General features: G+C 33.5%; 1 protein-coding gene across 2 annotated transcripts in view; it reads right to left on the reverse strand.

The window, feature by feature from the left end:
- LOC127717696 (acyl-CoA 6-desaturase-like) overlaps positions 1-7922 on the reverse strand; it is a 34479-nt gene extending 26557 nt beyond the window's left edge. The window contains exons 1-2 of one of the 2 annotated variants that reach the window (XM_052223451.1): positions 7825-7922; positions 1459-1688 (exon numbers count right to left, since the gene is read on the reverse strand). In XM_052223451.1, the coding sequence (XP_052079411.1) occupies positions 1459-1644 (186 nt within the window). In that variant the 5' untranslated portion in view covers positions 1645-1688; positions 7825-7922. Of the gene's footprint in view, positions 1-1458; positions 1689-7780 lie in introns of both variants that reach the window. The other variant, XM_052223452.1, reaches the window with a different exon arrangement.
- Positions 7923-11003: the final 3081 nt, after the last annotated feature.

The following is an 11003-nucleotide window of genomic DNA, read 5'->3' on the forward strand; positions in this document are numbered from 1 at the left end:
TACATCCTGTGGTCTGTTACCTTGGGAGCTAGCATGTCAGCCTAGTACAAAGCAGGGTTCATATAACATTAACATGTTCTTGTCCTTGTATGTATGTTATACTTGCCACTGGACATTAAACACCATTCATGTGCTTTAGCCATGTCTTTTAGTATGGTCTTCAAAAAGATATAACAAGGCTGATATTTGACATATGTTGGCCCCCAGACATTAAAATCATACTCAGTGTGTCAGCTGGTCAAGAATAGTGGCCTTGATTCCAACAGCAGCAGAAGATGCATTCTCTTATTGCACTGTTAGACTACACATATAAAAATTTTAAAACCATATACAACAAGCAATCTGAGAGTATTACATGGCAATACATACAATGTAGTCCCCTTCAGGTTAAAAAATTCATTGTATTGGAACAAAAATGCTAACTTGATCTTTAACTTGTCATGGTGTAAACTTTATAACAAATGTCAAGTCAATATCTTCAAGCATGAAGAAAAAAAGTGTTGAAAACTGATTATTTAAGTGAATCCAAGGACCATAACTCTGCACAAAATCAAACTGGAACAAAATTCGAACTTGATCTACAACTTATCATGATAAAACAATACACCAAATATCAAATCAATATCTTCAAGCAAGAAGAAAAAAAATGTGGAAAACTGAATTGCCGGACTGACAGATGGACAGACAGACAGAGTGCAAACCTAAAGTCCCCTTCGATTTCGTCAGTAGAGGACTAATAATGCAGTGACATGTATGTCATGTATCTTGTCAATTAAAAAATAAAAGAATGTGTCTGCAATTTTCTAAGTTAAAAAAAGGCCATAACTTTAGAACGGTAAATGACTCACTGCCCAAATTCTAACTCTGTCTGTGTGTTGTGGTTTTTAGCATTGTGTATGAGTTTCATAAAATTTGGATGAGGAAAACTTAAGTAAGAATGTGGAAACGAAAAAATTTGAAATTTTCCACGTTATAAAGGGGCATAACTCTAGAATGGTCAGTGACTCACTGCCCAGATTCAAATTTTGTCTGCTAGTTTAGATTCTAAGCATTGTGAATGAGTTTCATAAAATTTCCATGAGGCTAACTTCAGTTAGAGTGTGGAATGAAAATGGGTTGGACGGACGAACGGAAAGAAGGTTAAGGGTAACACTTAATGCCCCATTACCTACGGTAGGGACATAAAAATCTTAATTCCAACAATGTCAGAACCTGTACTGTGAATTCATGAATTTTCATGGATACCAATTGTCATGGATTGAGTAACAATTGTATTTTCGTGGATTTTTCCTTTTGTTGTTTTGCCAAAGTCTGCATACAAGCCTATAGACAACTTGTACTTTGTTGAATTTAAATCTTGTGTGTACTGTTCAGAATATATTTTACCACAAAAAAATAATAAATCATGCACTATCCCTTTTGTTGCCACCTTTATGTACGATTTAACACTTTACTCACCGTGGCATCTTGTCCAGCATAATGACTGATGACTTTACTGCCACCTGGATGTCTATTGGCCCAGTTGGTGATGTTATAGACTTCACCCTGTATAACCATCCATCGATCTTCCCTCTTGTCATGCTTAGCTATTTCATCCCAAGTATAGACTGCCTTTTCTTGTTCTTGCTTGCCGCCTTTCCCCATCTCTAACCTGATTTGTATTTTATCTGTTTCTGTCAAAGATATAACTGAAATAATAGAAAATAAATCTATATTGTATCGAAAACTAATAAGGTTTCTATTACATAGTAATAACAAGTGAAACTGTGAGCTACTGCTCACTGATGATACCCCCACCGCAAATGGATAATTTTAATAGTGTAAAAATATGCCAGTGTTTGGTAAACAGGAAGTTGTTGAGTGATGAATCTGAAAATGCATCACACAGTATAGCTGACTTATACAATGTTATATAAACCCTGAAACCAAATTTCAGAAATCCTTATACTGTAGTTCATGAGAAAGATGCGATGAAAAATATTCATGGGACGGATGGACAGAGGGATAGACAGAGGTCAAACAGTATACCCCCACTTTTTTAAAGTGGGGTTTAATTAGTGTAAATTAAGACACTTTTTATGATATGATACCTTTAACTCATCATTACTATCATTACTATAGGGACTTCATATTGATTGCAAAAGAACTTCTTTGTGTTTTATTTAAACATAACTATATTGCAGTTTAACATTTGACAATAAGAATAAAACCAAGACAACTGATATAAACTTTTTGTAGTTTAATTGACTGCTCCAGAGACAACCCAAGCCAAAGGGCATAAACTACATATTTTTCAGTAGATAAAATATACTGTTAAGTATCATTTTGGGTCAAATTGACAAAACTGCTGATTTTTATTTTATATGCACCACTGAACCATAAAAAGTTGAAATTATATCCCACAAATATTCATTGATGTACTGTAAATTCAGAAACTTATGTAAGGTTTTTATTAATGTGAATAATGACACTCCTTGAGTATCACAATAATAAAAACTCACATTCTGATATATGATACATATAAGATAAGATATTTTTTTTTTTTTTTTTTTTATTTTCAATTATATATTATCATATATATGATGAACCTTTTCCTAAAATAGCAATAATTATACTCACATTTTTTGTTAATTCTTCAAAAATCACATTATAAATGCACACAATAATTTCTGAATTTATAGTACTGTATGAATCTACTCTGATTGGTCAATTTTATTAATATGCCTTCATTCATGTCAGTTTGAAAATGAAAATACTAAAAATAGGTTCATTTGTCAATATTGCGAGAGTTCTTTGACATTATTATTTATTGGTAAATAAAAAGAAATAAGTGAGACTCAATTTTTGACTGTTTTCAACTTTTATTTTTACTTGCCAATAGGACAAGTACACTGCTGCGTTTACCTGCCCAAGAATGATTTCCTCTTATCCCGGGCATTCCAACTATTAATGTTGAGCACTTGAAGGCAATAAATTATTTTAGCAGATGTACATAGCTTGATAAGCTGCTGTTTCAAAATTCTTTGGAATGACATGTAAACAGTAATACAAAGTATATAACTATGATAACCATTTTTGCACAATATCGTATATTTTTCAACAAAAATAATTTTCCAAGAGATATAGCAAAATTAAAACTTAATTTGTTTACTACTGCCTGACAGAACTCACTAATAGCATTGGCGTGTTATATAACTACACTTTTAAGAAGTTTAATGGCATTTTTTAAAAGTAAAAAAGGAATAAAACATACTTTTACTGGTCAGTTTCCAACAGAACTATTTCAAACTGTTCTTTCCTAGATTTAGCTATTTCAATTTTACATTGGAAACTACACAAAAATTTACGACAAAAGGGATGATTTTTTATTTCCTATTGTTAATTTTCCTTTTTGGGATTGTGATGTTCCTTTGGCCTGTGTCTTTTGTGATGTTTAGGCTTTCAATGAACGTCATCTCTGTATAATTGGTAAATTATTAAGTCAAAGATTTTGTTACCACACATTACTTAAAACCTTTGCTTTATTCTTCCATAGATACAAAGATTTGGTTTGGAAATTTGGCTGTACCTGTAAAAAACTTATTTCAAACAGGATAGCACATCCTAATTTTTATGGAGATGTTATTTACCTAGCCTGGAAATTTAGATACAATTGGGGGAATTTTTTCTAACCTTTACATATTGTTCTTATTGGTATATATGTTGATTTTGTTATCAGTAAATTAAAATCAAAGCAAATGATATTTGTTATATACATCCATTGTATGCATATGCATGGCTCTACAATCTGTTGATACCTGTATCTTGGCATTGCACAAGGTTATGATTTTCTCTGACTATTAATGACGTCTTTACACTAAATCCATTGGATGTTGGATGTGTACTGATTGATGTTTAAGTCTTAGATGCATGATTTTTTTATTAGTTGCTATTGGCTTTGAACTAGCTGTCAGTAACTGCGAGTACACTCAGATCTGTACTTAGTGTCCTTTTTTAAGGGATGTATAAATGCCCTGCCACTGTCCCAGGTTAGGTGAGGGTTTGTCGCCAACAAACTAGTTTAACCCAGCCACATTCTGTATGTGCCTGTCCAAAGTCTGGAGCCTGTTTTACATTTGTCATTTTAGACCTTTTATAGCTGACTATGCAGCGTTATGGGTTTTGTTCATTGTTGTAGGCCGTACAGGTGACCGATACTTGTAAACCTCTATGTCATTTGGTCTCTGGTGGAGAGTGGTCTCATTGGCAATCGTACCACATCGGCTTATTTTCATAAGTTATCTTATAGTCATTTTTAGCAAAAATGTCTAGGATGACGAAGATCTGGTTTAGATGACAAGATGAACAATATAATAAATGCAGGTAGTTTCTTACATTTACAGTGTGCAGCAAATTTCTATCGCGTAACATTTAGTGAACCTATCATCTCGTTACATTTAGTAAACTCATCATCTTGCAACATTAAGTGAACCCATCATCTCGTAACATTAAGTGAACCCATCACAAACTTGAAGATTAAATGTACTATTAGATATTGATTGATATTTTTTATCTACATATGTACACATATATCATGTATATAATCTCTGTGATCATGTCATTATAACCTTCCGTATGTAAAGTTAGTCATTTATCAGGATCAAGTGAAAACCCAATCACAATGAGAATTATTTCAAAATAATGCAGAATTCTCAAAATTATCAACTTAAACCTTGGACATTAAACATGTAATATAGATATATCGATATAAAAGTTGTATTAGGTCCCAGACTTATCCAACTTATTTTCCTTCCTAAACATGCCTCAAGCATGTCGTTAATATTCCTGAAAATAAACACTATCATGAAACTAACTTTAATAGACAACTTTCAAATTTGTGCATTTTCCCGTAAATTTCATTTGTCACAATGCTTTTGTTACTACATGTACATGCATGTACCTCATAGTAAGGAGCCATTGTTTAATGACGTTATTTATGCCGCTGGTCAACCAGTGTTACTCATTCATATACACATGTAAATCAAATCGAGATCATACCTGTCAACCTCTGAAAATGAAACTGCAGCTTCATGTTGAAGAAGAAAATCTCAGGTCATAACACGTAACTTTTTTCAGCTGAATTTCAGTATGTAGGGAACATTTTTATATTTTAAATGGAACAGAGTCAAAAACTTGTTTACATGGTTAAGTATTTACCTGAAACTTATAATTTAATTTTAAAACTTTAAAACTTTAATTAAATTTTTTCATTGCATTTATTATTAATTCATTATCGCATAATAATTCAAGCCATATACCCCTGTTTTTGTTTCATTCATACTTCTTTAAAACAACTTATAACTTAAGTTAAATGGTTTCATGTTTTGTTACAGCTAGGTAAGATCATATGATGATGATGGAAGTGTATAACGACCTTGACTGGCTTTACAGCCCTCTCACGGTCAGCTTGGTGCCCGAAAGTGTTTGGTGAGCGTTTAAATATTTGATGAAAAGTTGGAAAGGACGGCCGCCATTTTGGTTTTGGTAAGATCTTTTTGGTTTGTTGACTATTTTGTTGTTGTTGACTGCCTTCACAACGGCTGCTTTCAGGGCCAGGTTGGTCAGCTTGGCAGCCCACTAACCACGATGATGAAGTACTGGTCGATGAGTCTCGGGCAAAGTAATAACGATGACAGGAAGTTTTATCAGGACCAAAGTCGTTGTACAGTGAAATGGCAGTCCATTATCCAACACCTACGATACAGACCCTAGGACGTCAGTCGGCATAATATGTCCCCCATAATGGGTATTATGGACCATATGCTAACGCGGGTATTTATGGAAACTTGAAGTTTATACAACATACTGTACAGCGTTGGATTGGTTTCTGTCATCAAGAGTAGTTTGTCGCTGATCCATCTATCAGTAAACCAACATCGTAGATAGCACATAAAGTGGAGCTGACCCAGCAAGTCCTTTCAGTTGTAATGAGACGACTCGTAAGGATGAAAATGATTTGATGGACGTGAATGGTAATAACATATGCAGTTCATATTAGATAACATAATTTAAAATTTAAGCACTTAAAGAGGTAGAGATAAAAAAAAATTATTTTCCATTGTCCTAAGAAAGTAAAAATCATTTAAGTAATATACTTATATATCTTTGCATTTAATTTGCCTAAGATCAAATATTTTTATAAAAAAAAAAACATCAATTAAAGGAGTATACTGTCAGTCAGGGGTACTACTTGTACAAGTAATCTTTATTTACTTGAAGAAGTAAATAAAATATACTTCTATAAGTTAATTATAATGTTTGAATAATCTCCCCTTAATTTTCTCAAAAATTTACTTGTATAAGTAATTTTTTTTTACAATCCCACAAAAATTCTCAAGTTTTGAGATGCAAAAACATGCCTTTAACAATTTTTCTCAGGTTAGCTCATAATTTTTTATTAGAGTTCAATGTTTCATCTCATTAATTCAAAAAAGAAACTGATTGCGCAAAGATCTTAAGTATTTGGCGCAAGGCCTTCAAAAATTGCCCCTTGGGGGCTTGTAAATGAGCAATGTTCTGAAGATAACAGACAAATGAGATTTTCATTGTTCATGAAATTACACTTAAATGATAAGTACAGACATCTGCAAAGGACAGACAATTAAAAATTCTATTAGAGCAAAGAAGTCCTAAGAATTCAAGAAAAGAAGATAGGATGACTTTTTTACTTGTATAAGTAAAAAAATCTGAATGTCTAAGGGACATAACTAAGCCCAATTTTTTTTTCCCAATACAAGTAAATAAAATACACTTGTATAAGTATCCTACAAATTTACTTATATAAGTACATGTATATTAATTTTTACTTCTTCAAGTAAATAAAAATTACTTGTACAAGTAGTACCCCTGACTGACTGTGAAAGGTGGCAAAAAAGGGGGGGTAACTCAAATTTTTTGTCAAACACCTTTGAAATACACAAATTATTTATGAACTTAGGCTAACATGGCTAAAGTCATTGGTGTTTATTAATAGTGTGTAAGATACCAAAGCTGTCAATTGAAGCCATGCACTTAATTAGACACTTAACATAGCTAGTTGAACTTCCTCAAATCCTGTCCAGAATGAATTACGAATTTTCCAATATATTAGAGGAAAATCACTTATAAATCATTTCATACTCAAAAAGTCACAAGGCACAAGGATACAAGTGAAAACGGGTCAAATGCTGAATTCCCGGGTTCTTTAACAACCTGGCGGGTGTTTAAATAATCTCAGGTGAGAGGTGAAATTTATGGGTATCACCTGCAGAATAGGGGTCAGTTGACAGATTTGTGTATTGAACGTGTACTTACAAACTGAAGTCAAATCACTTTGGCATCTTTCAATGAACTTAATGCTGTTATTTATGTTCTAACTTCTAGTGGTCATTATTTTATTTTATAAGCAAGACTTAAACCCTTTCCAATTTTGGCAAAAGCTCCATATTAGCCTCCTGTCTGTTTACCATAGTTTCCATTTAACCCTTGGAAAAATTAGTTATTGGATCTTGCCATATCTGTCAATCAATTTCTCTGTCACATACATAACAGATATACTTGATATATCTATATCTATAATAAATAACAAAATCAACGACTAAAATTGCTCAACAAACGAAAGAACTTTAGTTGGCTTCGCTGAATCTACATAATCATAATCACAGCGAGTTGCACCCTTTGACAGCAACAGAGCAAAGTATGGAATTTTCACCACATTTAATTCTCAAAATAACTTTCATCAACGAGTTTTGTCTTAACTTACCTGTTATATAAAGAAAATGTTATAATGAATTATTAAATTTCAACCTAAATTATCTCTGTTTTGACCAAATCAGGTTATACAATTTGGTTTTCCACGCACGGTCTATTTTATAACCAGCCGGTCGGCAACCGGAAGAAAGGAAATGAAGGTGAAGGTCTACCTAATAAACTAAACACAGTAAAATATTGTGTCACCAAGGACGTGTGCTTTTTAATATTGTATAAGAAAATGGCTTACTTTAATATCATTCTCTTATTGAGGTCGGACAACTTAGCAAAAGCTATTGTATTATTTCTAAAGTCTCCAATTAAACTTAAATTCTTTTACCCGTATCTTTTTAATTATGCAAGGATTTCTCTGAAGGTTTAAGGGTGGGGGGGGGGGGGGGGGGGGGGGGGGGGGGGGGGGGGGGGGAGGGGGGGGGGGGGGGGGGGGGGGGAAGGAGGTTTGTTTTGGATGGGTTATTGTGGACCAAAAGGACAGATTATTTATTTCCTGCACTGTTGAAGCATGAAAGCATGATTTTTTCATTTTCATTAAAACAAGGGACTGATTATCTATTTTTCACAATTATATTTATAATTTATTTGAAAACATACAATTTTTAAATTATTTTTTTTTATTCTTAAATAAATAACATAGTCAATTAAGTCAACCAGAACTAATCATCATCCTCTGGAAGTTAATCTTCTGAATTGCAAACTGCATATATTGCATACGTACAAGGTATTAAAGCTGTAGCAAGCCTCTTTTAAAAGTGTCAAACATTTTCGAAAAAAAAAAATCGGCGAAGAGTCTGGGATTCGCTGAAGGCCCAAAGAAGCTATAGAAAAAAATGGCGCAAAATCGTGCATTATGCGCGTTTCCCCAGACGAATTTTGGAAGAATCTGGTGCCATCTCATACTTCAGAATAGCATTTATAAAATGGCTTTAAAAGATCTGCCAAGTTGTTTTCAATACATTGTAAGTCAAGTTATTTATTTTCAAACTACCACAGAACAAACCATTCATTTTTCTTATTATCAAGGCTGAGTTATTTATTTTCAAAATACTCCCCCCCCCCCCCCCCCCCCAGAATATCAAATGGTCGTCCCTTAATAGAAACCATAGTAAACATAGGAGTAGGAGCCTATAGCTACGTACATACTACCGTATCTGGACGAGGAAGACTGAATCACTGACTAGGTTCATCGGAAACTAGTTTCTTTTGATAACATAAAACCATTGATGTACAAAGATAGAGTATCCCGTTGTATAAAAATACGTCCCAGTTTCTCTGCTTTACAGTATAACTCCCCCACAAACGAAACGGGTCGCCCGTTGGCGAACAGCCACGTCCGATCGAAACTGAGACGTAAATCTGATGCCTCGTGTTAGGAAAGTACCACGCTCTCTGCAATTGGATCTATTTCTATTTGTTAACTAAATATTAAATTATGAAATAGTTGCCACTGGACGTAAAAAATATAACAGGCAGGTCATTGTTAATCAAAACCAAAATTATGAAATTAGTAGTTCTATAACAAATATAATTTGGATTCATTTTACAGCGATGAGCGACCGAATAACTGGACTGAACTTATGATTTTATGAGTGAGGAATATTCACCTTTTCGAAAATGGTTTGATTTATAATACTAACACTCTTTATTTCAAAGATATGGACTATTTCTTCCTTCGGGACATTCTTATTCATTTGTGTCACTGCGCATAATTTAGAAAATAGAGAGAGAGAGACTGATATCTGGTCTTCGAGTGGAGAGTAAACCCATAAATTATGCAACATTGAAGCAGAGGAAATTCATTTTTCTTCAGTATCCTGTTTTCGAAACAAAAGATCAGATTTCATTAATGTTAATGATAAAGAGGCGTATTTAAAGAGGGGAGTCTGGGGCTCGCACCCTTATGGAGCTACATACATGGTAAATGCATTGCCTTTTCACAAGCCCACTCCTTACGTGGGCCTCTGGATCCGTAACTGGGATATATAGTCACCAGAAACTTCGGACACCTCCGAAATAAATCAAAACTAGCACGGCTCACACTGCACAGCAAGCTATAAAGGGCCCCAAAAATTACTAGTGTAAAACCATTCAAACGGGAAAACCAACGGTCTAATCTATATAAAAAACGAGAAATGAGAAACACTTATGAACCACATCAACAAACGACAACTACTGAACATCAGATTCCTGACTTAGGACAGGTGCAAACAATTGCAGCGGGTTTAAACGTTTTAATGGTACCAAACTTATTTTTCAAGCTAATCAATATAAACAATATGTATAACAAGTTGCTTTCTTTAAAAAAAGGAATGCAATCGTGAACCTAAATGCCTGTTTGGTATATAAGATAATTGTTATATGAAGATGCATGGTTCACCTCTTTTCTTATATAAGATGTAGAAAAACTGACATGGATTCTTAATGATACTGCTGTTCAATGTTGGACATAATTTTCTTGTTAAAGAAATCATTTCTCTCTCTTCCGATAGATAACATTACAACATAGTAAATAGGAGGCAGCCACTGTATGTTCCATTCTGATGTGCTGTTTTGGAAATTAGAGGTAGCTTCCTGGCTAAAGTCTACATGTAAATGTGAAAACAGTCTTTGTTTTGAAGAAGTTTAATAAAATGAATCGTGATTATTTGTTTTTTTTTTGTAGTCAGTTGAAAATAGTTCAAAAGCCTAAGCTATATTCTTATTCGTTGATTAATCTCGAACTAAAACCGTGTTGGAAAATCAATTACACTGGTTTAAATGATTTTGTTCATTGGCGACCATATTCAAAATATGGTTGATCTCAATTTATTCATACTCAAGGCAGCAAACTCCAACAAGCTTTTAGAGTAGAAATAGTTTGAAACCTCAACTTTATACTTAAATCAGTTTGTTCAAACAAATCTCACTTTTTCATTTCATAACTCGTCCTTAGCCAAAATACAATGCAGTGGTTTATTTGTTGTTTTTATACGGTTGTGCGAAAGACAAAGGGAAGCAGAAATAGCAGTGCCCGAATACAGTATAGCTCATGTCCAGTATGCAATTAAAAAATCCTGTTTTTTTGCAATCGCATGTCCGTTGAATACTGATATTGATTTTGAGAAAGATAATTTATTACTAAGTTGTGCTATTTTTTGCTTATAAATACAAACGTTTTTGTATCGACTAATTTGTCTAGATATCGCTCTAGGCCTCTGATAACTAGACCCTCTAAATTC

This window comes from Mytilus californianus, unplaced genomic scaffold, assembly GCF_021869535.1.
Source record: "Mytilus californianus isolate M0D057914Y unplaced genomic scaffold, xbMytCali1.0.p SCAF_10, whole genome shotgun sequence".
Classification (NCBI taxonomy): domain Eukaryota; kingdom Metazoa; phylum Mollusca; class Bivalvia; order Mytilida; family Mytilidae; genus Mytilus; species Mytilus californianus.